The sequence below is a fragment of the Fusarium sambucinum genome, chromosome I (genome assembly GCF_050947815.1).
Source record: "Fusarium sambucinum isolate potato_lamoka chromosome I, whole genome shotgun sequence".
In the NCBI taxonomy this organism is placed as follows: Eukaryota; Fungi; Ascomycota; class Sordariomycetes; order Hypocreales; family Nectriaceae; genus Fusarium; species Fusarium sambucinum.
In genome coordinates, this window is record NC_139294.1 from 10,969,611 (window position 1) to 10,994,507 (window position 24,897).

Below are 24,897 nucleotides of genomic sequence, written 5' to 3' on the forward strand. Positions count from 1 at the left end.
TTACTACTCGAAAAACGAATGTGAAATCAATGCAAAGGCCCAAGTTAGGCAGATATCACTTCATTTAGCTGCTACCTCAGGGCAGCTGATTTCTCTACGAAGCTCATCGAGAATGGAGCAAGACTCGACGTTGTCGACAAGTCTCCCGCAACGCCACTTTACCTAGCCGCCATGGAAGACTCTCCACAGCTCTTGAAGGCTCTTTTGAATACTGAAACATTGCGTCTTTCCAAGAAAAAGGCCATAGACGAAGAAAACTTGGATCTTATTTCTCTTTTTGTTCTTTTTTTTCTTTTTTTTTTTGATAAGACTGATCCAGATTTGTGGCCTCTAGCAGATCGAAATGGTCAAACTCCGTTCCATGAAGCAGCCTCTAACACGAAGTTGAAGTCCCTCGACAAGATATTTGAAAATCAAAGAGAGAGAGGGATGGGCTCAAACTCTATCTTCGATTCTTGAAGAGAAGGATGGCAATGGAAAGACATCTCTAGATTTAGCAAGAATGTTTCCAATCAAGGAAAATGAGAAACTGTTGAATAAGGTGTTGGAGGAGTGCAAACGAGAACTCAGTTTGCAAGGTATATAGAGCATAGGTTTTACACAAGCACAATCGTCTTAGCTAGGCTATCGGAACGCATACAAAAACTGATTTGAAGAAATGGCATTTTCCCTCAATAATTAATAGGCGGTAGTATTTGGCATGTCTTCGATTGACAGTATTGTTTGGGCTTTACTATCAAGCCGCTGACGCATGCTAACGCCCAGCTTCAGTTGAACGTGATAGCAAATGCAGATCGAAGCGCCCTAATGTACCAAGCGGTGTGAAATAATGTCTCTGAGGAGCTAAGTGTGGGTTAGTGCCTGTCCTATCAGGAGCACTTAACCTGTCAACGAGTACCTAATCCGTATGTTAGTTCCATTTTCAAGCCCCTGGCCGGTTGCCTCTTGTCTTGTGGGTACTCCCCCGCTTCAATATCTGCCTTGAAGAGAAAGATAAGCTGAAGTAAAGACACAAGAAGGAGAATGAGGAGAAGAGATTCATACCTTAACATAAATGCCCTCAGGTATTCAACAACCATCTATTGGTAACCAATACCCCATATTTGACAGTTATTTGGCGAGAACAACCTCTTTTGCTGTTTTCTCACATCCCATCCATATTTCGTTAGCTCACCAATTATCATGTCGTCAATTGGGAAGATCAATAGTGCCCTAAACGCCTTCACCGTTGAGAACACTGCCGCGCTTGTCAATGTCAATCTTGATCTCACGCTGTTTCGGTGCGAGCCATCGGCTGAGTTCAAGCCTGTGGGTTCTGCGTTAACCATAAGGAGAAAAAAGGAGGCCGAAACGGGACAAACACATAAAACAGCTTGCAAGCTGGGGTTTCTTCTGAATGATATTATTCCAGACACACCATTGCTGCGTAAAGCCTACGGCAATCGTGTGAGCGAGATTCTATCAAGACCAGATATTAACCCCCGCGGGACCGATAACGATGGCCCATTTCAACCTTTCATAGGCGCTGATTGCACAAGCATCTGGGCCGCAGCCACATCAGGAGACGCTGCAATCGGTGTTCTCCTTCTTACCTGTATGCTGGCTCATGCCTTTGACGCGAAGAAAGCAGTCTCTATCTGGTCCGAGCTTATAGATCAACGCAAACGCAATATCCAGCTCCTTCTCGAGACTGGGAAGATGTTGAACCCAAACACTGTCGTCGCATCCAACCAGGACATTACCAGAGCTGAAATCAGGACGTGGGATGCTAGTGCCCGTTCCTGGCTACGCAGAGCTGACCTTGCGATGACCTCGCAAAAGACAAGGTTCACTCTTATTGCAGAGAACATAGCAATCCCTTACCCTGGGGGAAGTTCGATGTTCGAAAAGGTCACAACAACCTGGATAAGAGCCATGGAGGTATTTGAGAAACTACTTGCCAATAGCCCCCAGCAAGCTTGTGATCGGTCAATCATTTCCGGAATCTACGCTTGGCATCTGTATCCGGACCTTCTGGTCTTTCAAAAAGAAGCAAAGAAGGTCCCTTTCAACGATACCCTTATTCCGAACTCTGCAGTCCTAAGTCTGGGACTTGAGTACAAAGGAACACCATCCGATAGCTTTATCCGCTGGTCTTTAGCCTTGTCTCACCTGAGGTATTATGGTGATCCCGTCCAGGTCAAAAGCAATGATGCATTCACTCGGATACGTATGCCAGATATGTGGCTTCTTGCGCTGGGATCATTACTTGGTAGCTGGGCCGTGCCATACACAAGCCTGAGTGTCGGAATGGCATGGTTTGAACAACTTGGCCATAGGCTACGTGGAACTACCCAATCCAGCCGGATCGAACTGTCCTGGCTGTTACGAATCTGCGATGCCGTCACTGACCTTTCTCCTGAGCAGCACGATACTGCTGAGAGACTTGTAAAGTACGGTTGTAGACGGGGTGGTACTCTGTTGGGGATTGAGGGATCAGTACCCACTCAGATAGCCTTCTTTGGTCTATGCAGTCCAGCATTTTTCAGTGCTATGAATCAAGAGGACGAAGTCGAGGTTGGAATAGAATGGCTTCGAAACGTCTCCGTTCAAGCTGGTATCGAAGTCCAAGACGTGGTCATTTCGCATTCAAAGAAGATTGGGTCATATGACTATACAGAATGGATCACGACTCAACCTGTCGACCTTCAGCTCGCGCGAAAGGAGACTGACCAAAACATGAGGAGCAATAGACGAGTTAGCTATATGAGGTGGATTCATTGCCCAATTGACGATGACGACAGTACGACACGTTCAATGTTGGAAGAAAGGGCTAGAGCCATCACGGAACGGGGAGAAGCCTGCGAGCTTATTACTCACCATAGGGGCTTTCTCCACAGTTACCCTTATCATGAGCACTTTGTACGCACTTGGCATGAGCCACCACAAATATTCAAGTTATCTGATTCTCAAGAAGCTGAAGAGCAGGAAGACTTCATGGATTATCTCGGTGGTCACAACAGAGGTTATGGCGGGTTTGGCCTCCGAATCAGAACCAAGAGGAGAGGTGGGCGTCAGTGGTTCAGTATTCTTCGAGAAGCTATCAGACGTCACTACGACATACAAAGAGGGTTGGAATGGATATCGGATTCGACAAGATCAGACAAAGTCGTAAGATATCTACTCTCCTATCTCTGTGTAAGTTCAATGACAGTGGTGTTATGGTATTCTCGCTGATCTATCTAAACAGAATCAGGCTGCCTCAGGTCCAGAACGAAGGCTGAAGCGTAAACGAAAAGGAACGAACTCACCAGAGGTACAACCGCGACATAACCGATTCCAGAGCTATTTCGATGTCATGACCAATCTCCTCCCAAAATCATCCGAGATGGTAGTTGGGATGCGAGCCTTGGAAGTCGCCCATAAACTATACGAAACGCTCCCAGGAGCCACTGTCTCTTTGCGCATCATTGAACAAAACCTACTCAGGGCACACTGGCTCCCATCGTCAATCAAAACGATATTGGGCCTGATGTCGACTAACTCACGAATGGACGGGTATGAAAAGATAGTTTCCACTGCAGTTGAGGATCATATGAAAGATATGACCCGCCAGGACTCATTCGCATGCGTTGCCATGTTCGAATCCGGCCACCTCAATATCGACCCGGCGCGTTTAACAGAAGTCATCGCTCTGTGCTATGAAAACTCAATATTCGTTGCCGAGATATTACTTCGCGATCCAAGTGTGGATACATCGACACTCGGTCTCGCTCACATGGTTGGTAATGTAGGAAATGCTGGTATGGTATTCATGGTCTCGCCCATCGAACCCAGAGTGCGTCCAGCCCAGCATGACCCGTCACTGATCGATCACCTCAAGTACGACAACAGTGTCGTGGACATGCTTAGAGGAACTTCCCTTCACCTATCATTCACAACATGGAAGATGCCACTTGACTGGGAAACGACAGGCGAGATAGACCAAGAGGTCTTCCTGCTCGAGTCAGTCGTATCGGTACAGGATAAGGGAACATGGGTGGCAGATATCGATGTTCTGGAGAGGGAAAGAGAGGGCATTGATACTCTCACGTTCACATGTGGCTGTTCAGATCCCCATTTCCCGGCTGATGCCGATGCAGTTTCGCTTGACACATGGGAGGAGCTTCTTGATCCTCCTCCTTGTGTGGGAATATTCAGAGCCAAAGACAACTGGGCGGCTCGTCTTGCAGCGGTTTCTATCTTGATCCAACAAGGACGACAACACGTTGCGGCCATCGTTGACGGTGATAGAGTCTGTTGGCGTTGCTTGAAAGAAACGTACGCTGAACCGGAACCGCATTTTCCTCAAGTCCTGATTTATTGAGCTATTTCATTTTTTTAATATCACATTGGACAACTTAAACAGTCCAGGCTTTGCAAAGAGATAGCACGACCTTTTGAAAGGGCGCAAATTGAAACCGCACTTCAACATTCTAGCCAGAGCGTATGATCTTTTCTCACAAATGAAATCTTCGATAGCACCAGAACATGGCTCGGATATTATTTGTGAATAGAGCAAACCACCCAAGGGTAGTTTAATTCTCAGCTAGCTCACATGCTTTCTCCAAAGCCTTGGCGGCTGGGACTCTGTAGTCTTGAATTTTGGCCTTGCCAAAAGCCTCCTTTAGTTCTTCATCGTTTCTGTCAATGTCCCCATCCCATTCAGCTCGTACAACGATGATTCCATTCTCTTTAGGCTTGTCGTTATCACAGTAAATGAATACTTTATTGTGAAGTCTCATGTTGTTTGTTCTCCAACTTCTTCGCCTGTCATCTCGTGCGATGACAGGGAAGAGTTCAATCATTCTCTGCTTGGACATTTTGAATTGGCTGTTCTCTGGATCGGCCACGAGGTATAACGTTGCCTCAGAAGGTTGGGCCTTGTCTGTTGCCGGATCAATCATAGCCTCCAAGGGAAGCGCTCCCTTGATTCCAGTGCTGAAGAGCGCAAATGCCCATCCGTTGGTATTGGGTGATGGATTGTGATTGTGATCCTTCCACTCTCGCGGTTGTTTAGGATCGGAATACTGGTCAAGAATGTCTTGAGCTGTAATGTCCCCCATTCGCAGGCTCTCAATCTCCTGTCCAAGCTCAAGATGGATAGGAATAGAACAATGCCCCAGTCTCCAATTGCCTTGCGCCTTGTAGGCAAGAATGACGATGACACTTTCGAAGGTTTGTGACTCGTTTGTATCAACAGCGATGAAAGCGAATGGAAACACAGGCAGGGCTTTGGGGGGAGATGAGTGCAAAATGTCGCGAAGTTGGCTGACGAATGCCTCGGTACAGTCACCAAGGTCTCTGAATTGAGAATCGGAAGTGGCAACCTTGAAAATGTCTGGTTTCGCTAGACGTCCATGCGGCCAGTTCAAAACCTCTTTTGCGTATGTTTCGGTTGCCTTGTCGCATGTCTGTTGAATAGCTTCTGCTGTTGTGTTGTTGAGACCGTAAGCCAATACTTCGGCAATATCGGAGGAGTGCTGAGTCCATGCCTTTTCGAAAAGTTCACTTGCGTCTAGAGGTAGTTTGAGATTCATGATATAGGAAATTGTTGATGAAGATGCAATGGAATCTTGTTGGTGCAGAGGGGAAGAGTGGAAGGCGGGTAGCAGAACGAATAGCCTCCTGAGCCTTAGGGTTTAAAAATAACAAGTCTAAGAACTAATTTCCACTTTTATGCTTCCAACCGTCAATGTTCCAAATACCCTGAGGGGAGTTTGAGGGTGGAAGGTTTGAGCTTCTAGAAACGCAGCCTTACCAAGCACGAGAGTGAGCTGACGACAGCATGACGCGATCGAAGGGGGCGGGTCGGAGAATTTACGGCTCGGCTGATCAGGAACTCTGATCTCCCTTGTCAAAATATGTCGATCGTAGTGAGCTGACGCTGTCAGCGCAGGATATCACCCTTTAGAATACAGGATCGTCGTGAGCTAATGCGAGTAAGCCAACTTTACGCCTTGCCCCTACCTACGCCTTGCCCCTACCATAAGTCTTTATTAAGACTTACATCCTTGCTAGCTTCAATCCTTCCGATCGGCAGTTGAATAGCAGCCGTAACTGGGCGACTGTCCGAAGAGGATATGCATTTAGTCAGAAGGACTTATATCAAAAGTGCCAGTTTCATCTAGCAGTATGGTAAGAGTCAGCAATTCCATCACCTGCCATATGTAGAGATGTCCCAGATGATCGCAAGTGAAAGGATTGAATTGTATGCATGTAAGCTTGACGATTGTCACTATTGCTTCATCTGAGGAGAAATGCCTCGAAATATTTTCGGATTGCGTAACTGCTGACAGTTACATGTCTCATCACATCGTGATCTTCGAGGTGATAGCAATGCGTCCAGTGTCGCGAAGACGATGGGTCGAAGATGAATCATTGTGTGCTTCTCAAGTAGGAGAGAGTGATAGAGTCCAGATCGGCGATGCTATATAGCCCCCAAAGCAAAGACACAGTATTTAAAGGGGACTATGGTGCATATAAACGAGGTAAAATATCAATCGATATCAATCAATATCAATCAATCACTAACACCAGACAACCTTGCCCATCAGAAATCATGCACTCCACTACTATCATCTTCTTTGCCTCCCTCTTGACAACAGTCGTTGCCCCTCCTCCCGACCACCTCTTGCAATTTGTCTGCACAGGAGATGATAGCGATGACATTCCAGGTAACTCTACGCAATCGTGTACTCCTAGCCTCTTTGTTGACATTGGGATAACCAGATGTCTGTAACAACATGTGCTACGGTATGTTCATGGCAACGGCCATACGGAGCTCTAGGGAACATAAAGAGCCTTAGTAGTCTAAAATTAGCTACTTTTTTCGTCTCTTATGCGTCTTCCGCCTAATATTTATGACATGCTAACAAAGTCTTAGGTGCCACTTGCAAGAAGCTGCCTACAAAGCTTTACTGGGACCAGCCTGATGACAGCACTAGGGGCAAACGCAGCAGAAATGCTGGCTGCGGTACCACCAATAAGTGTGGTGATGGAGAGCAATGTGACGAGTATCCATTCGCTTCGACTAGCAATGCCGATGATGTCAAAGCGGTTAGTCGCTGTGTCCCGAGTGGGCAGAACAACCGTAAGTAGCCACTGCATCCATTCTGCATACATCTTTTATCATGCTGACACATACATTTTTAGGCCAAGGACAGGTCCTGAGACAATTTTACAACTCTCAGGGAAGCTTTGACGAAGTTGGACTTGGAGGCAACAAAGGAGATTTCACCATTGGATTTGGCAATCCTGGTGATAGTCCGTATTGTTCCCCAAACACAGATTGTGTCAACGACGGTAACCAGTTCACTCGCGATGGCCTCGCCAGGCGCAGCCACATCATCAAGCGTAAAGACAAGTCGTACGGCTACTACAAGCTCAAGAGTGGTGGTACGTTCTTCGCTCCTGGTGGTGCTAAGACAGGAGACCTTGTCTTCACGCCCCGGTTTTACAATCAGACTCTAGGTCGGGAATTTGCTCGAAAGCACGTCTTTGATCCAAAGCGCGGACTTGAACAGTACGAATACATGATGGGGAACATGTACACAGATCGTGATGAGGTTGTTGGCCCTGCTGAGAGTTAGACTCGGCAATAAGCGATGGGACAGTTTATGCTACTTAGACTAGACTTCTAAAGCTTTTTATCTTCATCCCCCAAGGCTTAGGAGATCATCAAGTCACGCAACGCTTCCAAAACAGCAATAGCAGTAATAATGTTAATTGTCAGAATCTGTCTAGCTACGTTATTGCCATTCTTTCCAGACCGTTTTCAATGTCTTAATTTTCTCACTCCATGGACCCTCCATTAACGCTTAGTTGTCTGCCTGTATTCCCATTTGGACTGCCATCTAGTTGATAATGGGCTTTAGTTGAGGTCCCAATGGCGCAGGCTTAGGAGACAAGGGCCTGGGCCGAGGATTCGGCATCGTTTCGATAGGAATATGCTTGTTTGAAGTCTTTGACGCGAAAGGGGATGACATTTGTGTTGGATTCTGTGAGTAGAGTAACGTGTACGTTTTAGTGCTTGCGTTGGCGGGTAGAGCAGAAGTTTTGATGAGTTGGACCAAGCAGTAGATGTGCACGCATATCCGAGCCTATGTACCTGCCATTTGCAAACGAAAATAAGTGATCAAGTAAAGGCACTCCACTCTCCGGTGTGACTAACAGGTGCGTGCACGATCAAAAGGGTCCTTGAATAAGACGGAACCATGTTTCTGATGTGCCGCAACGGAATCGTTTCTCACCCACGCCGACACTTACTCAGATGTGACCAATCTCACCCCGAGGTTAACTGTTCATCTTTACGCATGAAATTGTTTAACCTTGCAAAAGCCGTCGAATTTGACACTATTCCTACCAAGAAATGTCTTAATTTTGAGGGCGTTACCTTACGGCGAAATGATATTAATATATTTATCTTAAAATAACCAGCTTAATAAAATATTGTTGTCCATTCTGTAACTATGTGAAGCTCTTATTTAACTTAAATTCGAAGCAAACCGCCATTGATATCATTTTCCTTTTACAATTCCACGATGAACGTATGAAAACAAACGTGACACCCAGTTCCGTGAAGTCACAACTGGAGTGGTAGGTTGTGCGATAACTTCGAAACAAGTAAATGAATTCTCCCCCAGAGCTTTCTGCACTTCCTCGTATGCATCGTAGCCATATAGCCATGGCTGGACTTGGGGACAGGTCCAACGACTAGGAAAGGGTGCCTTGAGTTCATTATTTCCCAGCTGAGACAAGAATATCTCGTCTCGTCCCTGTTGCTCTGGTCCGTCGAGCATGTGGAATGACTCTCGCTGCAAGAATTGTTAACACTCTGCTTTCTATGGTCGAATAGTAACGTAAAAAGCGCACCTGCTTGAAAGTTTCTCTGACAATCGCCTCACCACGGGTCTTGCGCAGCTTCTCATATAGTTTCAGAGCCTCGGGTATTTGGTTACGAGACTCAACGGCACCCAGTAAAAGTCCCAACACGGCACCGTCCTCGATCGCTGAGTTGGCGCCTTGGGCCAAATACGGAAGCATGGGATGGCAGGCGTCTCCGCTACAATCAAATTAGTCAGTCGAGTTCTCCAGGTTCTGTGGGTAGGAGGAGACTTACATGAAGACAAAGTTAGATTGATCGTTGATCCAATGTTCCATCTCATCACCTATTGACAGTTAGTCCAAGTCAGATAAAGGATCAAGCACTTCACTCACGATGCATTAGCTTCCATTTATCAACCTCAGTAACGAGATCAAGAAAGCGAACCAGGATTGGATCCCAGCCTTCGAACAGGGCTTTCATCTGGTCAACGGATCCAGGAAGCCTGCTGGCACCTGGTGGGAGATCGTCTGGGACAAGCAGAACAATATTGTACATATTGCCGCCCCGAAGAGAATAACCGACGGCATGGGCCCCAGGTCCAATCCAGAAGTGACATGAAGGTTTCCGAACCCAGTCAATCAACTCAGGATCTTTGATGTCGTCCAAATTGAGAACAACTCGATATGCCAGATCACCCGTCGGTTTGGGTGGTTGTTTAGTACCAAGAAAGGCATCACGGCATCGCGACCGCAAACCATCGGCAGCGATAATTAGATCAGCTTTTGTTTGTGTTCCATCCTGTGTGATAATCTTTGGGGTATTAAAATCGATGTCTACGACCTTTTGCGATAACTTGAGCGTGGCTCCGAGTTGCTGTGCTCGTTCTAGGAGTGATAATTGGAGATCGACTCGATGTACGTCAACGAAGGGTGCGCCGTACTTTTGCCGGATCTTCTTATCGAAATCCTCCTCTAGAGCTAGAAGTTGGCCTGAATAACGGTGGACGGCGAGGTATGTGGGCTCGGCGATGGAGTCCCAGAATCTTTGAGGTAGTTCCCACTGACGGAGCAGACGAGACGCGTTGGGCGTGACTTGTAATCCAGCGCCGACCTTGACGAACAAAGGGTTAGCTTAGACTGACAAAATACGTAGTTGAGAGCTCCTAGCCTACCTCTTGAAGTGCAGTCGCAGACTCGAAGATGGTGACTCTGTGGCCTGACAGTGAACAGGAAACCGCCGCAGCAAGACCGCTCAACCCAGCCCCTACAATGATGATGTCTAGCGGGAGGGGGCTCTTCGGGTGGCTAAGTTCGGCTTTTATATGGTTGCTCATATTGAATGATTCTGAAAACCAGCTTGGTATAGAACAATTGACGGGTGTATGTATCGAAAAATGTCTTGATGTCAAGGCAGGACAACTTGGTAAATGTATATCGCGACGAGTTCAAGATCGTCCTTTAAGCAAGGCAGATGCTTTGTTTGGCATTCCAGGATAATAGCCCAGACTATCATTGCCTAATTCCAGCACACTCTACGGCTTACGCCAAGGAAGATCATGCGCCGAACCTCGATGATGGGTCCGGGTTGATTCCGATACCCCGGTCGATACTCCTTGCGCTGTCCCGAACTTGCTCGGGAAATCCGAGCTTTTGTTCATGGACCCACCAGGTTCCGAGATGAACTAATCCTGGAGACCTTGACCTCGGCTATACCAATCGGATCTTGACTTGTCTGGAAATGGTCAAGCGTGGATTTACTCACAATGACCAGACAGACATTAAAGAGAATGATCGGAGGGAAGAGCCTGAAGTCCTACAGGCGCAGTCATCTGTATTCACAACAACCAGCATACCCTATTCTTCTACTATCTACCATATCCCAAAATGAGTCCCAAAGGTCCCTATCGTCTCATGACTGTCAATACGGCACCAGATCGAGCCAAACGCGTTATTGGTGCCATGGTTGAGAACCTCAAAGAAAGCTACACAATCGATTACGTCGTCAACTCTGAGAGTAGGTCGTCCATTACACTTCTTCTGTCGAATAGTAGCTAATAATTTCCGTTCAGGGATCGAAGATGTGCGTGCTCTAGTCGAGGAATACCGTCCTGATGTCTTGGTACGTTAATAGCTTATACAAGCAGGCAAACTTGAGTACTTACAAGTTACAGTTTACCGCTTCTATGTGGACGGAAGAGCAGAGCAAGGAGGTAGAGGAAACCGCAAGAACAATTGTTCCTGGTATCAAGTTTCATGCGATCCCATACGGTCTTCAAGTGTCCAAGGGTCCCGAAGCCATTGTGGAATATCTTACTGAGAAAGTGCCAACACTATTGGAAAGTTGAAGAAGCAGATGCAAGATCCAGATGACAATATCAGGTGTATACAAGTAGATACTGGGTATTATTGGAGATATTCATCAACAACATATTACATGACTAGAAACGAAAACGCATTTGGATGAATGATTGATACACGCACTCAGGATGACGTTCCCACCAACAACTTATATGTCTTATACATCTAAAGTCGGGGTGAAATGAGGCTATGGTACTACAAGTAATAAGGTGCCTTTCCGTGAAACTCTTGTTATCTAGAAATGGCGAGCTTAACAAATCTTCATGGACAAAGACATTATGATGCAAATTGTATACAAAATTCAGGTAGAATACGCCTTTTTCTTCTTGATTTATGTCTATCAAACCAATCATCCCACTGTCTCTCTATACTAAGCTTCGTTCTTAAAGGTGTTAACCAAAGTACCGATATGTGGCAGAATCTCCACGGAAAACTCATCACCATCGCTAATTGTAACCTTTGGTTTACGTCCAATACCCACACCGGCAGGTGTACCAGTAAGAATGACTGTGCCTGGCAGGAGTGTTGTACCTTGGGACAGAAAGCTAATCAACGTGGGGATATCGAAGATGAGGTCACTATTCCGAGAATGTTAGAAATAATCACTTTCAGGAAAGCTTGGTTAATACTTACTCGGCACCACAGTCCTGTAGGACTTGATCCTTCTTCAAACCACGGATGTGGAATATCGAAGGATCGGGTACAAGATCCTTTGAAACCAGAGATGGGCCTAGTGGGCAAGAACCGTCAAAGCCCTTGGAAAAGCACCATTGAGACTGGCCGAATTGGCTGGTACGACTTGAGATGTCATTGGCGGCAGTATAGCCGAGAACATACTCCATCGCTTCCTCTTTGGTTACGTTCTTGGCTGCCTTGCCTATGACCACCGCAAGCTCGGCCTCATAGTCTCCGCAGTCATCAACCTGTGTCAACTTGGGTAGTGGTGTGACAGATGGCCAAGGGTCTCCTATGGAGGTGCTAGGTTTTCTACCAGGAAGAGTCAGCATGATGGCTACAATACATTCTTGGCCAGTTCAACTCACAGAAAGAGAGTAGGTACTGTTGGGATGTCCAAGCCAACTTCGGAAGCGTGACTCTTGTACTACAGAATGTCAGTCTCAAGAGATTGGTGAAAGAGGTTTTGTTCAGCAACTTACGTTTAGGCCAATGCATCTAATGGTGCCAACCTCACTAGTATCCAACGGCGACAAAACACGGCTCACGACAGCTGTTTCTCCCGTCTTTTCGCCGGGGTTCAAGACAGAGCGGCCAGAGAAGACGTGGACCTTGACCTCACGACTCTGGCGAAGTGCGATACCGATGTCAAGGTCATCCTTTTCTGGTTGGCCTATCAGAACTTTTGCAGGTTCCGTGGTTGAAATGAAACGCACAAGGCCTATGAGTGGTGTTAGATTGTTCGGGATAGAGAGTATTGGTGAAGTGGCTGGTTCATACGTGAGAACTGTCGTAGTGCCATGGCAAAGGACAGGTGAGACAAATATGAAGGGTAAAAAACGATTTCTATATTTTCTTGATGGTAGAGACTCAATTCTCTTCCCTCAGACACTTATTTATTTTGATATTCTGATTAGGATAGAAACCTCTTATCATGATTAGGATTGTCTAATACTGCATTTGGGAAACCGTTTGTTCCGACTTCGGCTTCTCCCGCAAACTCGGAAGCGGATTATGGGGCGTCTCCCGCTATTGCCGAAGTCCGGTCCGACAATTCTTGTCACACCACATTTGCCGTCGAAGTGGACTACGATATCAACGGAGATGAGACAATAGATAATCAGTACAAGTTTAAAACGAGTATACTTATCAATCCTGAAATTGAAATATTTTTCCAATAACCACCCACTGAAACCACCTTATCAACATCGACTATCGCAAATCAACTTCATACTTGCAGTCATGGCATCAGTGAACGGGATTGAACCCGCGGCTTATCTCCAATTCCTCCCAGATCTCTCTATCCCGAGATTTACTACCATGAAGAAACAAGATGCCCACGAATACGTCGAAGCTTTCAAGACTGGAGGAAACCCACCCTGGCTTCATGGCTTGTATAAGCACTGGATGGGTTTACTTGAGGACCCGTTCAAGGGAGTTACAAGCGATGGTACGTGACTTCAAAACAAAACCAATACTTTAACAAGTATCTGACAAAAGAAAACCAAAGGCCATGTTCGACCAGGACTCTTTAATCTGCAGGATGAAGGAATTCCAATCGATGAAATTACCAACGCTGCCATTGCGGTCATTGAGGCATGCAACAAAGATCAGGTTCGCCGAGTGATGTATCATATAGATTCATCTGAATGGCGAACCTGGTCAAATCCGGAATTCCTCCTTAGCGATAAAGGCATCCGGTTAGACGAAATCAACAATATCCTTCGTGGCCGAGTCATGAAAGTTCTACAAGCTACATTATCAACAAAGGGATATGAGAAAGCTGTCGGCGCCATGAGAATTAACGGATTTCTTGGAGACTTGGTCGAGGCACCAGCGGTAATGAACGAATTCTCTTACAACTTCGTTCTCTTCGGTAAACCTTCAACAGACCGACCCTGGGGCTTCTCCCTCTATGGACATCACCTTTGTCTCAACATTTTCCTGTACAAGACTCAAATTGTCATCTCGCCTTGGTTTACCGGTGCTGAACCAAACTTGATTGACGGAGATGGTCCGTACAAGGGTACTAGAATTCTACACGTTGAGGAAAAGCTAGGCTTGGATTTGATGCAGAGTCTCGACACAACGAAGCAAAACCAAGCTCAGATCTATAAAGAGATGCATGATAAAGAGATGCCACACAGTCGATGGAATCATGATGATCAAAGGCATCTCTGTGGCGCATATCGAGATAATCGTGTTGTGCCTTATGAAGGAATCCTCGTTTCTGATATGGACGATGCACAAAAGTCCATCGTGGAACGGATATTCGAGCAGTACCTCCTCTACCTCCCCGACAAGGCCCGCGAGATCCGTCTCGACAACATTCGTCAATGGCTCCACGAAACGTACTTTTGCTGGATTGGGGGTTTTGGTGATCAAGACCCCTTCTATTATCGACTGCAAAGCCCGGTCGTCATAGTCGAGTTTGATCATCATTCTGGGGTTTTCTTAACCAACAGTGAACCCGCCAAGTTCCACATCCATACCCTTCTGCGCACGCCAAACGGGGGTGACTATGGAATGGCACTGAGGCCATTGATCCCAGGGAAGGAGCAAGGATTTCTGTGGCAGGAAAAAGCTTGATTATTTGGTGAAATAGAAGTTTTTTCCGGATGACGAGGACATGTGTGAGAAAAGAACAGACGTTAACCAATCTTGTCAGTCATATTGGTATCAAGTTTTTTAATGATGGAGGAGACCATGAGAGGAGACCCCAAGAGGCTGGAGTTACTGGATAAGTGGACAAACCCCTGTCAGATATATGCGCAGATAACTCAGGATCAGGTCGTGCCAAGCAAGAATAAACTTATGAGCAGTGATTGCAATTGCGTCATTCAATTCTATGCTGCATAGAAATTCAATATCGGATTACAAGCTGAAGAAGTGTTCCTGGTACATATATTGGATGATATCAATCTGCTTTGCTTTGACCGCCAGAGATCTTTGCCTATGTCGTCGAGAACCCCGAGACAAAAAGGCGGGTCACTAATACAACTCTTACCAATTAGAATGGCCGGAGGCAATGGAAAGGCCCCAACAATTCCAAGACATAGACTTTTAGGCCGCTTTTTTAGAGGGACTAGTGAGATCCGTTCTACCAACCACCATTCTTGTAAACACGACTAACCTATAACAGGTCGAGATCGATATGCTGCAATGTATCCGTACTGCAGATCATTCGAGTGAGCTATGCCAGACCCATTGACTTGCATTGAGCTGAACAGTCAATCATCTCAACTCGGTAAGGCCGGTCTTACATCTTCAGCTGAGTATCAAACATGACGTGTCGCCGTGGTGAATGATGAAATGGGGAGAGGTCAACAAGTCAACGGCGTCGGCGGCTCATTATTCATTCCACAAATTCGCTCCCAGCCGAAACCCCATTTCTATAAGTTAGTAACCCTCCCATTGTACTCAAATCTATCTTAACTTCTCCTCATCAACTAATCGGTTTATCACACGCCGCACACAATAATCAATTACAATCTATCATCTACAACAATGGAGAATTTCCCTCAAATCAGCGCAGCCTTGCAGCAATTCCAAGGCGCCGCGGCAGGTCTTAATGCAGCGATACAAGCTGGAACTCAATCACAAGCTGGACAGGTATGCCCTCCTATTTCCTTTTTTGCAATGCAAATGAGTTGACAATCTCTTGAAGTTACGTGTACAGGACATGGCGACAAAAGTCAAGCAATCCTTGGAGTATTTGAACAACTCCAAATCTTCAATTGAGGAGTATCCGGACGAGTATGAGGACAACGCTAAAAAGAACGCTTCTGGGCCCATCTCTGGCCAGGTAAGTCTCAAACTTTCCAGAAAGCAGTATTGGCCGCTACTAACGTGCAAATGTCGCAGATCTCAACCAGCCTAGCTGTATTCGCGAAAGCCATCGAGAGCGCACCACCATTCCCTGATAGCGTTGTATCAGAACTCAAATCTGTTTTGGAAGAGTTCGAGCAAGTTCAATCAGTAAGTCTTGATATCATTTATTAAGATCGCCTGAATAGCTAACAGATAAAAATAGTCTTGGGAGCAGCTGGCCAAGGACAATGATGCCACTGCTAATAATCATTATGCTGGTATCCTTCATATCCTACCTCAGCATCTGGACAGTGCCTATGAAAAGCTTGGTGGACGCTAGAAGCGGCAACTTTTGTATGCATGATGAATCAGATGCCTGTCTAGCAGTGATAAGGGATTCCTTTAGCTCAAGAAGAAGCGACAGGGACTCGGAAAAATGTGCAAGGAAATATAAGGTGTCCAGATTCATGTTGTATCCTGTTGCATAAAGTGTATTGAACTAGAGATATCTATCTGGAACCGTTCACTCAGGCTGGACGCTGTGATCAAGACTCTTATGTAGCTCGTCAAACACAGTTATCATCTCGCCTAGTGGAAAGTCCAAGAATTCAAAACCAGTCAACTCAAACTGCCGTTTGTTATTAGTAGAAGCCTAAGTGATATGTAAGGCAGGTGTCACTTACGTCTAAAGAAGTCCATGGACCGGGGGTGGGAGCCTGTTGCACCACATTGATGGTGTCTTGCACAGGGTTATCAGATATTCCATTGGGTACAGAATTGAGCTCTCGCAAAAAGTGTTTGATGACCTCTGCCGCACTCCGCGCCACTACCGACTCGTCCATCGCTTCTAGAATTTCCATTGCGGTTTCTATCAGAGTGATGTTGTTTGTAGTTGGGCGTTCTTTTGTCCGAGACTCGTACAGGAGCAGAACTGAGGCTGCAATCGTGATATACGTCGTGTTGTACCACCTGTCGTTCTTGAATAAGTGGATGTATAACTGCGGTGGACCAGAATTCCACTTACCATGTTCGGAAGTAAGTATGGACTTTATAAGTCTCGTACATAATCTCGATGGTCCTTTGAGCCGATGAAACACACTTATTAACAGCCCCCACCAACTCATTTGATGGTTGTTGGTTGGGCTCTCGTGTGAATCGAGTGACAAATGGTCGGAATAGAAGCATCATGACGTTGTGATATCCTATAACTAGTGAGTCAAGCCTGTATCTAGAGACATCATTGTAAATACTTACGAAGTTCAAGGACAATTCTTTGTTTCCGACGCCAATCCGGATCTCTCAAAGAGATATTTCGTCGTTGAGGTAGGCCGTCAAGCCAACTATCCATCTCACGTTCTATCTCACATGCCAAACCAATGGTCTCGATTATTGGTTGTTGAGAGTGGTAGATACCAATAGAAACCTTGCGTATGATCCAACCAAACTCAACCATTGATGAGATGATGGCATATTCTGAATCGTCGATTGGGGGCATTGCTCGGTTGTGATACTGGTCTTGGCCTAGTGTGTCGGGTCGGCCGAGAAGAAAGCTCATTTCACTGATAAGTAAATTAGCTCACAAATCGAAAGAGTATAGAACAGGAAGTGTGATACGAACATTTCCAACGAGTAGATACCCCTGGTTCACCGTGTCAGCCAAAGTCAATACATCAGTAGGGATGACTCACCACCATGTTCTCGACATTGTGAGAACATATTTTTCATTTGGACTGCTTGTTTCACGATTCATCCCCGCAGCCAGACATGAACGTATTGCCCAGCCAAGATACATGTAGGAGACTATATTGAGGTAAGCGTAACGCTCAAGTATGCCTCCATGATTTGTTCAGAGGGTACTCACGATTTGGATTAAGTTCGTTCTGGCATACTTTTGCCTATACACGCAACACAAATCAGCCCTTGAAATTCTCACGCTAGACATTGACATACCATGACGTAGAAACACTGTATCGTCTCCATTTGACTGCTGAACTGTATATCGTCTAGAAGCGTCTGGGCTTCAGCAAAGAGCTTCCGACTCCATTGAAAACGACTGAGTCCATCAAGTGTATCCTCATTCCAGGTCCTAGTCAATGCACCCAAAGATAAAACACTCAAGTATAGAGCGATAAAGTGTACATCGCTACGATTGGTGCCGCGCCAAAGAGCATCAGCGCGTGCCAGAAAGTCTTCCTTGTCGATTATTGGGTGGACGTAATGTATACCCCCGAAATAACCTTCAATGAAGGTATTAGCCCGCTTCGAATAGAATCCATTGGCCGCCAGGGAACTGGTCAAATCCGAGGCATAACTTTTTCTTGAAACGAAACTCGGGTTGTGTAATACTGATACTAGTGAAAATGACTTTTGCTCGGCTGGGTTAGATGGCGCAGGCCTTTGTTCTCGCAATCTTTGAAGATTATCCAAAAATGACATGGAAGATGTATTGCCGTGATACTCAATGCCGTTGGTGTGTTGGTTCACCTCGGCTATTTCGCTTTCCTCGCTAGGCGAAATTGCTGGGACTTGGGTCTGTGTCTGGACGCGGACCAGTGATGGATCGATGCTAGATATAGGTGGAAGCCTGGTCCTGGCTGATCCTGGCGATTGAAGCCACTCGGAATTCTGCTGTTGACTTTGGTTCCCGGAGAGCTGTATTCCAGGACTGGGGCTAGGTTCTTGGGCCACCAGGTTGACCTGGCCTGCATCATTATTGACATCGCTTCAATGGCGTACTTAGCTGAGAGTCCATGGTAATAGAATAGATACACGTTAACTACATACCTCGTAGACGTTCGATCGGTCATGTCTCGATAAACTCTCTCATACTTGCATTCCACGCCACGTCCTACAACGCGTTTCGTGTCAGTTTCAGAGGCTCTTGTCATACACAGGACAGCCCCAACGTACGTTTGCAATGAGTGCATGGTTGAGCTTCTGAGCATTTATACTTTTTCAGTCGACACCGTTCACAGGCGACAACCGCGCGAGGAAAGCGACGCCTTTTGGGCGCTGGTGCAGACGCGTCATTTCCTGTTGCTGATTGTGCCTCCATCTCGACTGAGGGCGATCAATGGTGAAACTATTTATTGTCGCGTCAATACTGACAATCTTTGGGTCCTACAATTGTAGACTAATGGAGACGGGGTCGAAGGCTGGGGTGGCGATGGCTAGAGCGAAGGGATATCAAGACATCCCAGACGATTGGAGCAGTTTTAGTACAGGACAATAAGCTACTCCCGCAACATTCCAACGTGAGAATTCATAATACACACTGTGACAAGTGGCGAATAAAACCCATTCTAACGGCAGAGGCCACGGCAATTCATTTTCATCAAATTAATATGGCAGTTTACTATATTCGCCTAGTTACGGAACATCTTATCAAGTTCATAAAGATGCATATTTTGACAATTCTGGGCTTTTGCTTAGAGTAAAATTAATAAACTCAGTGACAATTTCGACTCAATCTACCCTGTAGTTCAGTTCCATAGACTTCGCCCACCATCGACGATTCATATAACCTGTTGGTCTCAAAGAGTTATATTTGACAAGACTCAATCAATATTCTTGAATTTCTATTATTAATATCGAATCACCCTCGCTTGGCTCCCAGCTTTTGAATCGTATTATCAAGCTTGGACTGATCCAAAGCAATAGCTTCATCAGGGAGCACGAAGCTCTGATAAGACTCGCCAGCTTCTTGAATCAACTCCTCAATGCCTGGTCCATCCGTAAAAGATAAAAATCGAACATATCTAGAGCCAAATTCCAGCTTGAAAGATTGGCCTGCGGCAATCATGACTGTCTCGCCTTCATGAAGAGTCACCCACTCCTCGTCGCCTTTGAGGTTAACACGAAGAGCGCCTTCCAGGATACACAAACAGTGATCGACATTAGGAAAGGCCAAGTAATCCGAAAACACGGACGACTTGTATGAACCAGATGACTCAATACTGGAAATGGCGAACTTGCCTCCGCTCTCTTTTGTGGTGATGAAGGGGCGAGACATGACACCACCAGCCATCCAGCGAGGCCCAGTGTTGGCTTGAAGGAAGTATGGCTTTAACTCGCCAGGGAGGATATTTTCAGTTTCCTCCCACTCTCCGACGGCCGGGGGCTGATAGTCTCGAACAAAATGAACATCAAAGTCTTTGGGAGCTGACATGACTTTGGGTATCACATGCGACTTGAGGTCGCGATTGTCATGCTCTGGCACGATATTACCCTCGAATGGTTCCCCGATATAACGGAAAAAGTCGATCCAATCACCAGGAACGACTAGACCTAGTGTTTCCGTATGGGGACCCATCAACTCGGGGTTGTGAATAATGTTCTAGAGGAGACGTTGTCAGATCAATCACCAGGGACTCATCAAAGAACTTACCGGAGGCACATAGGCAAAGTCACCAGGACCCATTACACGGCACTTATCACCGTTCCAAAGCTTCATAAAGCCCTTTGTCACCAAAAATACATCGTGTGCTTCTTTATGGAAGTGGAATCCAGGTGCATCTGAGAGGACAGCACCACTCTGGAAGACCGACATCTGGCCATCGGTTTGTTTCGTCGAGGCAAGGACACGGAAAGTGCCTTTGCTGCCAGGTATAGAGAGACGCTCTCCCTCGAGCTGCTGAATGATGTAGCTCGTCCTTGAGGGAGGTGGGGTTGTGTGAATGGGAATAGGCATCTTGAAGGTTACAAATAAAGTAGGCAGTTGTAGGAGTGTGGATGTTGTTATGACGCTAGATGGTATCGACACGTTGTGAGGTGAAGTTATATATTAACAACTAGTCTAAGTTTTCATGGAGTCAGAGGCTTGCGATATGACAGGGATTCCACTAGACGATCTACGGAAGATTCGGAGAAGTCCGTCGGGTAGAAAAAAGAGGAGGATTCGGGAATTCCGAGGATGCGGGGTAGCTCGGAACATAGTGATCATCACCCGGATCCGGTTACCAAGCTACTACGCGCCAACAAGGATCATAAGCCCATATGGACAACTCCTTTCAGCAGCGCATCAAGGAAAACAGAACTTCAATAAGAAAATATAACAAAACAAAAATGACTACTCCAGAAAAGTTCAAGGTTGTTTACAAATCTATACAAGGGAGTGACATTGATGCGACTGTATTCATACCTTCGGATCCCAAGTCATCATGCCCTGTCAGTAAGTACCTCGATATTGCAATTCATTAATTGTTTAGCCAAGTCTAATACCATGTGTTATCAGTAATCAACATTCATGGCGGAGCTTTCATGCTCGGCGCATCTGAGATGGTCAACCAGGACCAAATACAGGATTGCGTAGACCGAGGCTGGATCGTAGTCGTTCCAAATCATCGACTCTGTCCACAGGTTGACCTACTCGAGGGCCCAATGCAAGATTGCAGAGATCTCCTCGCATGGATATATAATGGTGAATTGGAACGATCCATCCACGAAAACTCGCATACACATATTTCATGTGACCTTGAACACGTTTTTGCCTTTGGAACGTCATCCGGAGGCCATCTGTCTCTTTGTCTCGTATGTTTATCAAGCCAATTTTTCAATATTTCTGTGATACTGACAGTCTATAGGGATTCGGAGTACCTCGTCCAGTTGCTGGAATCCTCGACTTTTACGGACCTTGCCGGTTCGATGATCCGTTCTGGACCACAAGCCTTCCACACATCGCTGCAAAACTACCTCCGAATCTGAGTCAAGAATTTCTCAACCAGGTGTTTGCAGAGAAACCAATTCCTGTTCGGGGCGGAGTCTCTCTCGAAGGTCAAGCAGGTCCAGCAGGTCCCAATTTCCAGGATCCTCGACAAGCCTTTGCCTTTACACAGATAGCAAACGGAAAAGTTATGGACACGTGCTTTCCCTCCAGAGATTGGCAAAAGGTTGACCCAATTCTCAACATCCAACCTCAGTTTCCCCCAACGTGTATTGTTCACGGGATGGCAGACACGATGGTCCCTATTTCTTTGAGTACGGCTTTACTAAAGGAAATGAAGAATCAGGGTGTGCAATGTCAAATGGTGGAGATTCCAGATGAAGAGCATACTTTTGCTGCCAAGATGAAAGTGGGCTCACAAACGTGGAAGCTACAAAGACAGGGCTTTGACTTTCTTGAGAGCTTAATCACGAAGTGATGCAAATATATAGACTATACGACTGGATCTTTGTTCATGAATCAGATATTTGAACTTGATCTTGTGACCTTTCAAGACATCGTGTTCTCGAAATATGATTATCAAGCTATTGCACAAACATATGATAATTAAACCAAGGTTAAGAAACTTTCACATTCAGCAGCTTTATCTATTTACAATACCGCCAGCTACTGTAATACGCTAATGTAGTTGCTGATAACAGTATACCCTAATCTTATACCAAGTTCAAGCTCGGGGAGTAACTCTAACAGCAAATCCCTTTGGCTTGACGAACCAAAAATTCGAAGTATGCCAACTATCTCTCCCGTGCACCTTATCCTCATCAAAGGTAATGTCAAAGTCCCTTACAATTCGTGGGATAAGTTTCGAGATCTCCAACATGGAGATATGCCGCCCAATGCAGGTTCGAGACCCAAGACCAAACTATACAGTGTTAGCTACTTTGCACCACATCAATGCTCTGATATGAAGTGTTTCTTACCGGCATCCAGTTTTGATTCATGACGGTGACCTTCTCTTTCTCAGCGAACCATCGTTCAGGCTTGAAAGCGTCGGCGTCTGGACCAAAGACGCTTTCGTCTCTGTGTCGAACCCAAGCATTTATTCCCACAATTGTCTAAGAATCGCATTAGGACTTGAGTTTTACCAAGTTAATCCAGTTGAAGAATATACTTACACCAGCTGGAAAATAATGTCCGTTAATCTTTGCTCCACCTGCAGGCACCTCGCGTTCCAAGGGTAGCCCTACTGCTGGGTGAAGACGCAGCCCTTCTTTGATGATCGCCTGGAGGTAAGGCATTTGCTGAGTTTCGTGGAATGTTGGATGTTCAGACAACCTCCCTTCATGTGCGAATGCGTCAATCTCTTCCCTCAACCTTTGCAAGCTGTTTGGCGTTTTGAGGAGGTAGTAAAGGATCGCAGAAAGGGTTATGCCTGTGGTATCAGACCCGGCGACCATATTAGCGACGCATCCCATGGTGACATGACGGCGTGTAAATTTGTCTGGCTGTTCTTGGCTGCTGGTTATAAACTTGGACATGAAAGGTTCTGCAGCTGTGCTATCCTTCTCAACCGTCGTGTCGGATCTTGCCAGTTGCTCGGCAAGTCGGTCCTGGGTAAATGATATGACGTACGCCCGACCAGAGCCTTTTGAACCAGCGAAGAAGTTCTTCAAAGGAAACAGAACTGAGTGGAAAGTACTGTAAATACCTACCGGAGCCGCATAGGAGAGAAAGTCTTCAAGAGCCTTCATAACACCGCCGACGTCGACACCTTGGTCCAAGAACCCCAGCCGCTTGCCATACGTGATCATACCGATCACATCGAAAGCATAGCACTGGAACCAATGTCCCATATCGATGGGGGAATCCTCACGGGATAAATCTTTGAGCTTTCCGGTGAAAATGTCGGCGCATGTATCGACAAAGGGCTCATACGAGATCAGCGATGTCATTGAGTACGTGTTCTGGAACAGCTTCCGGTTGTTTGAATGACGCTTCGCATGCCGATCTGCAAAGAGACTGACTTCTCCTGGTGCGACCCAAGAGTCGTACCAGGACGACTTTGGAAATGAGGTACCACCCAAGGAATAGATAACCTTTGCTGCTGCCGGGTCATTGAAGCTGTACCGATTCGGTCCGTACCGTACAACAGGTCCTATTATGAGAGTCAGTACTTTCTCTTGGAAAAAACCACTGGAAAGAAAATTACTAACCATATTTCTTATGCAACGTTTGGTTGTCTTGCTCAAAGTGTCCCTGTCGCATCCGCCAGAGATACCAGGCGTCAGAGAAGCGAGCGAATGTCGGGCCAGGAATAGATCTGAGTGGAGAGATGAAGTTTTTCGCAATAGAGAAAAGCTTGATAAAAAACAAGACTGCGATGAGAGTCGCTAAAGCCAGTTCTGATACCATTGTTAGGTTGGTGATGATATTATATTTTCCTCAACACCAAAAAGGCAAGAACATACAACAGCGGGGATTCGCTGGTCGTCACCGACCCAACTACTAATCCGCCCCTTACCAGCTTATCTATGGGAGAGCGGACGGGATCCCGAGTTCTCTGATAGGTATGGTCGTATGTGGTTTATTATCAAACAAGATTGACTTATATCGGAAGAAACAAAGACTTGTGAAAACAAGCATTAGATGATGTTGACATTGACATCGACGGGCCACGCTCGACTTTTAAATCCTGGGGTACAGTTTCTACCCCGCCTTTGTCCCATAAATGCGGTCTCGGTTTTTTTTATTCCTTTATATATCTTATTCTTTACCATTTATTTAAAACTCCGCGGCGTTTTGTTCTCGGGCTTTCGGGGATCGGGTAACATCAAATGCGACGCGAGTATATCCCGGATTTTTTCGGCGTCGCGGATAGAACATCTCGCAGAGAGGGCTAAGCCTATTGTATCCATCAGACCCAATCGACGTGTTACAGCTACCAATCCGCCCAGAGCTTCTAGCCGCCACATTCACTTACCGGGGCTGTTAGATGTCAACCCCCCAGTTTTCGGTACCAGTGCGTCATCGTTCCCATTTCACATTGCGGCTCCAATTCGACTTAACATCATCAAAAATCAGGAGGAGTCTTGTTCTGGGGTACTAATGTCGAGTCGAGCCCCGGAAACCGGACCATCCTGCGTTCTGTGACAAGTCAAACACCGGAAGGTTTGTTTGTGACTGCGGCTGGCATGACTGCGATAAGGGGGTGGATAAAATCATCGGCAGTTCCTTCAAGATGAAGGAGAACAGTGTTCTATGTTCGCATGTTAAGGGTACGCCGAATTAGTTCATGTGTCGCGCATGGGTAAACGACAAGCCTGGAAGGTTCAATACGTATGATTTGGATGACTTTCATGCTCACATTTCTAACAAACATGTTGTTGATTACTGCAATCTGGATTATACTATCAATACTTCGTATGGGCAGTATTTGGATAGGCTATAGCTATTACCTTTGGGTTTATGTATGCGGTAGTAGCTGTAATAGTTCAATAGGTTCTAAGAGGCCGAAATGCGGCTTTCCAGCCAAAAGTTGACCGAAAGGA

General features: G+C 46.1%; 12 protein-coding genes across 12 annotated transcripts; 6 read left to right on the plus strand and 6 right to left on the minus strand.

The window, feature by feature from the left end:
- Positions 1-1,182: 1,182 nt before the first annotated feature.
- Positions 1,183-4,345, plus strand: FSST1_006278 (uncharacterized protein; the record flags this gene model as incomplete). The annotated part of the gene is made up of 2 exons (XM_083232632.1): positions 1,183-3,177; positions 3,230-4,345. 2 exons carry the CDS (start codon positions 1,183-1,185, stop codon positions 4,343-4,345), a joined length of 3,111 nt encoding a protein of 1,036 aa, XP_083089708.1.
- Positions 4,346-4,556: 211 nt separating this feature from the next.
- Positions 4,557-5,558, minus strand: FSST1_006279 (uncharacterized protein; the record flags this gene model as incomplete). The annotated part of the gene is made up of 1 exon (XM_083232633.1): positions 4,557-5,558. One exon carries the CDS (start codon positions 5,556-5,558, stop codon positions 4,557-4,559), a length of 1,002 nt encoding a protein of 333 aa, XP_083089709.1.
- A 1,022-nt stretch (positions 5,559-6,580) lies between these two features.
- Positions 6,581-7,610, plus strand: FSST1_006280 (uncharacterized protein; the record flags this gene model as incomplete). The annotated part of the gene is made up of 3 exons (XM_083232634.1): positions 6,581-6,695; positions 6,905-7,111; positions 7,174-7,610. The coding sequence occupies 3 exons, from the start codon at positions 6,581-6,583 to the stop codon at positions 7,608-7,610; spliced, it is 759 nt and encodes a 252-aa protein (XP_083089710.1).
- A 927-nt stretch (positions 7,611-8,537) lies between these two features.
- FSST1_006281 (uncharacterized protein) lies at positions 8,538-10,178 on the minus strand (the record flags this gene model as incomplete). Its single annotated transcript, XM_083232635.1, has 5 exons — positions 8,538-8,834; positions 8,893-9,082; positions 9,140-9,188; positions 9,238-9,955; positions 10,017-10,178. The coding sequence occupies 5 exons, from the start codon at positions 10,176-10,178 to the stop codon at positions 8,538-8,540; spliced, it is 1,416 nt and encodes a 471-aa protein (XP_083089711.1).
- Positions 10,179-10,728: 550 nt separating this feature from the next.
- Positions 10,729-11,189, plus strand: FSST1_006282 (uncharacterized protein; the record flags this gene model as incomplete). The annotated part of the gene is made up of 3 exons (XM_083232636.1): positions 10,729-10,858; positions 10,914-10,963; positions 11,016-11,189. The coding sequence occupies 3 exons, from the start codon at positions 10,729-10,731 to the stop codon at positions 11,187-11,189; spliced, it is 354 nt and encodes a 117-aa protein (XP_083089712.1).
- Positions 11,190-11,572: 383 nt separating this feature from the next.
- On the minus strand, positions 11,573-12,679 carry FSST1_006283 (fumarylacetoacetate hydrolase family protein; the record flags this gene model as incomplete). The annotated part of the gene is made up of 5 exons (XM_083232637.1): positions 11,573-11,780; positions 11,836-12,189; positions 12,246-12,304; positions 12,360-12,598; positions 12,658-12,679. 5 exons carry the CDS (start codon positions 12,677-12,679, stop codon positions 11,573-11,575), a joined length of 882 nt encoding a protein of 293 aa, XP_083089713.1.
- Positions 12,680-13,119: 440 nt separating this feature from the next.
- Positions 13,120-14,466, plus strand: FSST1_006284 (DUF3500 domain-containing protein; the record flags this gene model as incomplete). Its single annotated transcript, XM_083232638.1, has 2 exons — positions 13,120-13,327; positions 13,388-14,466. The coding sequence occupies 2 exons, from the start codon at positions 13,120-13,122 to the stop codon at positions 14,464-14,466; spliced, it is 1,287 nt and encodes a 428-aa protein (XP_083089714.1).
- A 918-nt stretch (positions 14,467-15,384) lies between these two features.
- On the plus strand, positions 15,385-16,027 carry FSST1_006285 (uncharacterized protein; the record flags this gene model as incomplete). Its single annotated transcript, XM_083232640.1, has 4 exons — positions 15,385-15,489; positions 15,545-15,682; positions 15,742-15,855; positions 15,911-16,027. The coding sequence occupies 4 exons, from the start codon at positions 15,385-15,387 to the stop codon at positions 16,025-16,027; spliced, it is 474 nt and encodes a 157-aa protein (XP_083089715.1).
- A 183-nt stretch (positions 16,028-16,210) lies between these two features.
- On the minus strand, positions 16,211-18,742 carry FSST1_006286 (Zn(II)2Cys6 transcription factor; the record flags this gene model as incomplete). The annotated part of the gene is made up of 10 exons (XM_083232641.1): positions 16,211-16,315; positions 16,371-16,656; positions 16,712-16,889; positions 16,942-17,246; positions 17,306-17,326; positions 17,376-17,487; positions 17,549-17,582; positions 17,638-18,409; positions 18,472-18,535; positions 18,598-18,742. 10 exons carry the CDS (start codon positions 18,740-18,742, stop codon positions 16,211-16,213), a joined length of 2,022 nt encoding a protein of 673 aa, XP_083089716.1.
- A 540-nt stretch (positions 18,743-19,282) lies between these two features.
- FSST1_006287 (RmlC-like cupin domain-containing protein) lies at positions 19,283-20,377 on the minus strand (the record flags this gene model as incomplete). The annotated part of the gene is made up of 2 exons (XM_083232642.1): positions 19,283-20,023; positions 20,075-20,377. 2 exons carry the CDS (start codon positions 20,375-20,377, stop codon positions 19,283-19,285), a joined length of 1,044 nt encoding a protein of 347 aa, XP_083089717.1.
- Positions 20,378-20,751: 374 nt separating this feature from the next.
- FSST1_006288 (Alpha/Beta hydrolase protein) lies at positions 20,752-21,827 on the plus strand (the record flags this gene model as incomplete). The annotated part of the gene is made up of 3 exons (XM_083232643.1): positions 20,752-20,857; positions 20,921-21,216; positions 21,270-21,827. 3 exons carry the CDS (start codon positions 20,752-20,754, stop codon positions 21,825-21,827), a joined length of 960 nt encoding a protein of 319 aa, XP_083089718.1.
- Positions 21,828-22,073: 246 nt separating this feature from the next.
- Positions 22,074-23,761, minus strand: FSST1_006289 (cytochrome P450; the record flags this gene model as incomplete). Its single annotated transcript, XM_083232644.1, has 4 exons — positions 22,074-22,271; positions 22,330-22,464; positions 22,525-23,504; positions 23,563-23,761. 4 exons carry the CDS (start codon positions 23,759-23,761, stop codon positions 22,074-22,076), a joined length of 1,512 nt encoding a protein of 503 aa, XP_083089719.1.
- Between the last annotated feature and the right edge of the window lie 1,136 nt (positions 23,762-24,897).